This window comes from Apus apus, chromosome 26 (genome assembly GCF_020740795.1).
Source record: "Apus apus isolate bApuApu2 chromosome 26, bApuApu2.pri.cur, whole genome shotgun sequence".
NCBI classification, from domain to species: Eukaryota; Metazoa; Chordata; class Aves; order Apodiformes; family Apodidae; genus Apus; species Apus apus.
The window spans coordinates 3,737,965-3,745,248 of record NC_067307.1 but is presented as its reverse complement, the minus strand read 5'-3'; the positions used below and the strand labels follow the sequence as shown (position 1 = coordinate 3,745,248).

The window sequence follows — 7,284 nt, the reverse complement described above, 5'->3', positions numbered from 1 at the left end:
GGGCTGCTGCAAGGTAACACGCATAATTCTTTCATTGTTTTTTCTACCTAGCCTGCAGATAATTAATTTCAGAAGGCAGATAATGTTTTATGCACTTATTTTTAAAAGCTTTTTTTTTTTTTTTTTTTTTTTTTTGCCAGTTAGCCAAGAAAAACCTGGTCCTTGACTTTGATAAATGTCTCTCTGCCTTCATAATGCATTTTTACATACTTTTTATTGCAGCTAAACCACTCAGTATTTAGGAAGAGGCTTATTGTTTGAATCAGGATAAAGCCAGCATATTGTTTGGCAGTGCTTTTTGCAGAATATATTCAAGGTTTTTACTCCTGTACAAATGCCTTCAAGTTGTCTGGATTTGTTCCATGGACTTCACTCAGGTCAAGATTTCTGTATGCCTTTGAATTGTAGGTTTGTTCCTGAACTCCCTGCAGCCCTGTACAGTCATTCTGCAAACAGGCTCACAAAATGACAGTTGGGTGAGGGTAGTTGGGATGTAAATCAGAGCTTCCCGAAATTTTGGCAGAGGCAAAGGATCTGCTGGCTCACTAGCACATTTGTGAAATGATAAATTGTGTCTGGTACTTCACAGTTCAAAGACAGAAAGAGGGGAAAAATGCATCTGGATTAGAATTTTTTATTTTTTTACCATTCAGGAATGCAGGTGAATTTAAAATAGAAACCCAGTTGGAGAATGCATCCAATCTGGGAAGCAGAGCTGGACAATTTTCTCTTTCCTTGTGACTATGCAGTATTAAAGCAGAAGCAGCAGTAGGTGGGGAAGGCACCTTACACTGTGTCAGGGTGTTGTGAGGTGTTTATATGCCAGTTCTTACCTACTTTGTTGAGGATCAAAAGCACCTTTGCAGTGGAAATCCACTTTTTCTTCTGTGCAGGAGTAGAAAAAAACGAACTGGGGAATTGTGAGGGAGGCAGGATCAGGCAGGACCAGCACAGCTGCCTGCTCTGCCTGTTCCCACCCGGGTGTTTTGCAAACCAGTCTCTTCAGCGTGAGTCAGTTCCCCATCACCCAGAGGAAGTGGGTTTTCCATGGGGGAGGACGCAGTGCTGAGTCCTGGTGCTGATACCCAGTGCTGCTGCTGGGTTACTGGAGCCTCCACACAATGATGCTCCCAGTGCGTGGGTGCCCGGAGCAGCCGGATGCCGGGAGGTGACAGCTCCCTGAGTCACTGCCCAGCCCCTGCCCACTGAGGCATGCTCCGTGAAAACCCCTTGGCATGCGAGGCAGCCCACAGCTGCGTCCTTGCCAGCCCTCCTGCTCCCAACCCCTCCATGCCCTCCTGGAGAGCCATTATGAGCCCCCTGAGCAGAGCCAAGGAGCAGAGAAACACCATGAGCTGCTGATCCTGTAAGATACGGTGTTCAGGTTTCAGTGCTTTAGAAATGTCTCTATACCTTGACACCCCATGTTAGCGGTGGCTCCTGAGGTGCCACTGATGGAGAGGGTGACCTCACTGCTGACCACTGCTGGGAGCGTGGCCGTGCCATGTGCACCACCTCGGTGCTCAGCTCGGTGGAAATAAGGTCTGCTTTATTGTCAGGTCTGTGTGTTAAGATTCTGGTCATAACCCAGCTTTTATTTTTTTAGCGAAGATATATAGCAACTGTGCCATCTCCTGTTGGCTGCAGCATTTTGGAGGCTTTTTTTCTCATAAATAGCTTGTCTATCACTTCGAAGTGACACTGCAGCATCATTTCGCTGCATGTGAGGCAATTTGTGCTTTGAAATCCCAGACCAGCTCTTTTCCATGAAAACCATGCTAACCCAACCATAAATCTCGCCGCTTTGTAGCTCTTCGCTCACATTTAACATGTTTTATAGTTAAGGTTTTCCTTTTGCTGCCACAGATGAAATATACTTCATCTGTGCCTTTTCCGAGGAGCAGGTGGTCCTGCCCAGAGCCAGGGGTACTGCTGGGTACCCCCCTTGTCTGGGGGGGCTGGATGGGTCCCTCTGCCCACTCGCCTGGCAGGTCCTGTTGCTGCCTGTTGCCGTGCTCAGGGGCTCGCTCCGAGTGCCAGGTCCCCCCTGCACCCAGGGACAGGAACCACCCGTTGGCACGGGAGGGTCTGCACCTGCTGGTGAAGCAGATCTGCTGTCCAGCTGGACAGTCAATTTTTAACTTGCTCCGTTGCTCCATGGCGAGGAAGGGAAGCTTGCCCAGGAGGTGTTGCTGTTGGCCAGAGCACCCTGTCCCTCCGCACACAAACACTGTTGTGAGCTCTGGCCCAGCTCTGCTTTGGACTCTGCTCGTGTTGTGTGTATCTGATTTCACCAGGAATTAGAAGGTCACAGTACTGGGTGTCCAGGCCCTGAGGAACATCTCCACCTCCTCCTGACTGCAGCGGACAGGCTGAACTGCACTGGTGACTTGTTCCAATTCCATCTTCCCATCACTAGGACAGGTGCCAGAGTGTTTTTTTGGGCAGGGTGGAGGTCACATCGTGGGACACCTGTGCTGTCTGCTGTATCTGACCCCCCCTTTGCTCTGAGCTGTTTGTTTCTGCCACCCAGCGCGTTGCTCCTCACCTTCCCCAGTCTGTCAAACCGGAGCCTGTGCCACAAAGGCTTCTGCTTCTCTCCTGTCCCAGCTTCCCATTGCTCCTGCCCTCCAGCCTGCAGCAGGGAGCCCCCCGGCACTCCTGGCACGGCTGCTGGCGCCGGGGGGCACGGCCACCCCCTCCTCTGCTCTCCTGTCTGTGACGGGGCGTAGGAAAGCCAGATAAAATTAGCTGTTTGGACGCATGTTCTTCAGGATGCCGAGACAGAGGGACACCCAGTACAGTCAGCTTGACTCAGGGAGAAGAATTAATGGAAACGCCCGGCTCCTGGAGGGAGGAAATACCTTGAACAGCCTTTTCCTCCGTTTGTTGCCTGGGGAGGCTGACAATGGGCCGCGTGTCTGGCCGGAGCACAGCCGGGCCTGCTCCCGACAGACGCCGAGTCTGCGGCTCCGGGTGCTCAGGAAGGGCCGGCACCATGTGGGTGTCCTGCAGGGATCAGACTGGGATTGGGGAGCGCAGGGTGGGCGCTGGGCTTGGCGGGGCTGGGCCCGGGTGCCCTGAGCCCTCTGCTCTGCCGTCCTGGTCTCAGGGAAAGTGGCAGCCCAGCTTGTGATGGTTGTACCTTTGCACCTCACGCCCTCAGGGACAAAGGGTTCATCACAATGAATTGCAATTTATTGCCCTGCTGCTTGGGAAGCACAAACTGCCAAAACGGCGACCAAGGAAAACTGCCTCTTTCCACTGTAAAATCCAGTAAGCACATAACTTTTTTGTAAGCGGCCTTTATATATCAGGGATGCCACTTGGACCAGTAATTTAAATGTAATGAGGCAAGAGGGACTATAAAGTCCCTCAGTCACAGTATCTTATCAATCATGTTATGCAAATGTTTATGAACAGGAATGTCTGGGCAATCACAGGACGTGCCAGCAGCAACTGCTCCAGCTGCTGTTGCTTTCAGGCTGCCACAGTCGTGGCTTCCTTCAGATTCACTTTCTACAAGGAAGGAAAGTCAGTGGTTGATGCCTTGAGCTCCCCTGGTTGCTGCTGGCATTGGGCTCGATGTGGGTGCCAGGAGCCAGAGGGACCATAGCTCTTGCTGGTGCTGCTGGATGCGGGCGTGTGCTGGAGGCCAGGCTTGGGATTGTCTCTGTGCTGGGGAAACGCTTGGTGTCAGGGGCCGGGAGGGTGGTGGGGACTGTGACAAACCCACCACTGGCCCTGGTGCTGGAGGTGTGGTGTGGAAAGCCCGATGGTCTTGGAGCGAGCAAAGCCCCCGCAGTGCGGGTGGGGCGCTGGAATGAGGCAGGAGGCAGTAAAGCTGGTGTGGTCCCGGGGGGTCTGAGGCCATCCCCTGGAGCAGCATGTCAGGCTTTAACACACCCCAGGTGGCTGCGTCACCCCACAGGTTCCTGCTGTGTTTGTCACACAAGAAATGGCTCTGACAGGAGGAAGAAGCTCTATCCCAAATGCCTGGAGCAGCTGGGGGGGCGGGACGGCAGAGTCCTGGGCTGCGTTTGGCCTTTTTTGGGAATAGCTGCTTTTTGAGGCAGTTTGTGTCACCATGGAGGGTCTGTGGGGATGCCTCAGGAACTGGGTGAAGTAGCTGTGTGGGACACTGCAGTGGAACAGGGCGAATGCTGGAAAACTGGCAACTGCCTCTGGAGCAATTCCCAGACTGAGGCAGACTTCTCTGAGTGAGGGCAGTTTGGAAAAGCCTTCAGAGACCCTTTCAACCTCGGGGAATGCTTGGATGTGCTTCAGCATGCTATAAATAATTACAATTATCCATTCTATTAAGTGATTTAAAAGATTCTTTCTAGTCTCCCTGACTTATAGGCAATTTGGAGTTCTTACTGTAGGCAAAAAAACTGTAGCTGGTCTATCATTCTTCTGAATTGTTTTATCTTTGTTGCTCTAAGCAGAGTCATGGGAATGTTTTTTTATTTTTTCTAAGCCAGTGGGTTATTAGAGGACATACTTATAAATAACTGGTCTTAGCTATTTTTAAGTATTTTCAACATAGTAATGATAGTGTGGCATAATCTGCAGAAAACCTGAGTCAATTCTGCTGCCAAAGCATTCATAACTCACTTCTGTTTCTTTGGAGGACAGGGAGCCAGGTCCAAGCTCTCGATCTGCCTTGCAGGAATGCTGAGAGCCCGAGGAACCACGCTGTTTGCTGTGGCTCCAAACTGGTCATTTTCTAAACCAATTTTTCCGTTACACTGTTGGAAAATATGTAATTCCCCTCTATTACGTTGGGGAAACTAACAGTTGAGTCTGATTTACAGTTAAATATGGTGCAGTCTTTCTGGGGATGCCAGAGTGGTCACAGCAACCGTGGGTCAAGCCCTGGAGCTGCTGGGCAGGGTGGTGGGGCCATAGGGCACCCCAGGGCTGCTGCAGACAAAAACAGGCTGCTGGATCCACCCTTGGGAATTACAGAGGGTGCAGGTAGGCTGCCCTTAAAACAGAACCTGTGTAAAATGACCAGAAAGGTACAACCCCACTCCTCCAGGAGAATTGAGCATTTCAGACGAGATCATTTATATTTACTTCATAATTTATTAAAGTTCAGATTGCTATATGCCATAAATTATACTTGGTATAATAACAACATTGTCATAGAATATTACCATCAAGTGCTTGTCTAATAGCTGTTGTAATCTATACAAATAAGAACTTCAGTTAGATTTTTAGGGTTAATGGGAAGTGAACAAAATATTAAGGAACTTCACAGTAAATTCAGGGAAATAGGTCATTATTATTGCTTCTGTGCAAACAATTTATACTGCACATGTAAAGCTTGAGAAAGAGAAGGTACAGTTGTGTTTTCTGTCTCTAGAGCAAATGCATTCCCTGAAGGCTGAAATTACTGCACCCCTGCGGTGCACTCTGGTGCATTTTAACCAATGCGAAGTGATCCCTGATCAGTAGCTGATCAGTCCCTAGAACCTCCCTCCTGGCCCACAGCAGCAAGGCTCAGCAAGGGCTCGAGCTGTAAGGAAACAGGTTTGAAAAGGCAAAGGCGAGGTCAGTAAACACTGAGTCCAGCAGAAGGTCCCGAGTCGTGCCCAGGCGCGGGTACCCCCGTGCCCGACGGAGGAGCCTGGAGCTGCCCTCCCTCTGGGAGCCTCTGGCTGTCATCTGCACTGATGCCGTCCATGTGTGTCCACACTAATCATGTGTCCACATGGATGCTGCGTGTGTCCACACCAACCCTGTGTCCACACCACTGCTGCCATCGGCTGCCGTCAGTGCTGTGGTCAGCTAGGTGCACGGTGGGGCTGAAGCCCTGAGGTTGGACTGTCCAGTCCCCCATCCCACCGTGTGTGGCAGGAGGTCACAGACAGTCCCGTCCCAAAACGTTCTCCTCCATTTCTGCTCCCTTTGCCAGTTCAGTGAACTGTAATGGAGTATTTCCGAAATGTCAGGAACTGGAGCAGCTTGTCCTTTCGCCTCTGCTTTAGCGCCATCAGTGCTCTCGTTTTCTCCTCCAAGTCCTGGTCGGTGGCGAGGATTATTTTGGCTCTTTCCTCTGCCTTTTTGTCCCCGGAGTTTTTGAAGAGTTTCTGCAGGGACTCTTCGTTGATGCTTTCGAAGATGTTGGGCACGGCTTTCTTGCGCAGGGCCGTGTCGAAGCGGTAGCCGTGGACCGAGGGGCTCACCCGCAGGGACGTGGACATGGCTGGAGTTGTGTGGTGTCCCTTTGCTTTCATCTATGTGGGGTTTGCTCTCGTCGGAGGGATCTGTGCTGGGAGGGCTCCCAGGGCTGGTATTTAAAGGCAGTCTGGAGAAAAAGCTGAAAGGCTCAAGTTACAGTGATGAGATCACGATGATGTCAACATTGAACAGGCACGGGCGAGTTTAACAGTTCAGTTGCCAACTTTCCTGTGCAGAGCAGCTGAGAGGAAGGGTTTTCTGTGTCTGCGACAGGGATGGTTGTTGTTTGACCTGCTGCAGAACAGGCTCCGTGCAACTTCAAGCCTTTGGAGCCAGCACAGCTCAGACTCTGCTCCTGGCCTTTTGTTGAATATGGAAAAGTTCTACATCAGAAAATATAATGTGATAAAGAGTCAAACTCCAGGTGAGAACTGTTGCGATTCGAGCAAGAGGTGCTAGCTGTGAGCCTGTCTGTGCAGACGTGCACATGTCAGTGTCCGGATCAGGCAGAAGCACAGCAGGGCAGCAAAACCTGCTGAGCTCTGGGCATGGGATGTTTGCTGCTGCTGCCCAGCTGATGGGGGTCATGTTTAGCTCTCACAAAACTCTATTTTCTAAGTGGCAAAGGGTTTACCAGGAGCAGCTGATCCATAACATCCTCTGATGTGACTTACCTGGGATGTTAACCCGCCGCTGCCCCAGGCACATAGCAATGCTTACAGCAGGTAAAACCTCTGCCCTGCCACACGCTGCAGCAGCAGCACCAAGCAGTGTGTTCCCTGCTCCTGCCTTCAGTCTCCTTTTTATTTAATTTCCAGCTCACTGGTGCAGTTCCTCTGCTCCAGAAGCATTTGTGCTCTGCACCCCACCCTAGGCTAATGCCAAGCCCTTGGGCTGGGACGACTTGCTCGTAGTCATGTGGATTAGTTTTTAGCAGTCGTGCGAGGAGTAGGGAGTTGGACTTGAGGATCCTCACAGGTTGCTTCCAACTCAAGATGTCCTGTGGTTCTGTGACTCCCTCTCTCTGAGGACATGGGCAGGGCACGGCTGCCTGCGAGGGGATGGCTCTGACCACTGGAGCATCCTGCTGGGCTT

The 7,284-nt window shown here is 51.2% G+C and overlaps 1 protein-coding gene across 1 annotated transcript; it reads right to left on the bottom strand.

Moving 5' to 3' along the window:
• Window positions 1–5,071: 5,071 nt before the first annotated feature.
• TCIM (transcriptional and immune response regulator) lies at window positions 5,072–6,293 on the bottom strand. The gene has a single exon (XM_051640852.1). The coding sequence runs from the start codon at window positions 6,243–6,245 to the stop codon at window positions 5,925–5,927; it is 321 nt and encodes a 106-aa protein (XP_051496812.1). The 5' UTR covers window positions 6,246–6,293; the 3' UTR covers window positions 5,072–5,924.
• Window positions 6,294–7,284: the final 991 nt, after the last annotated feature.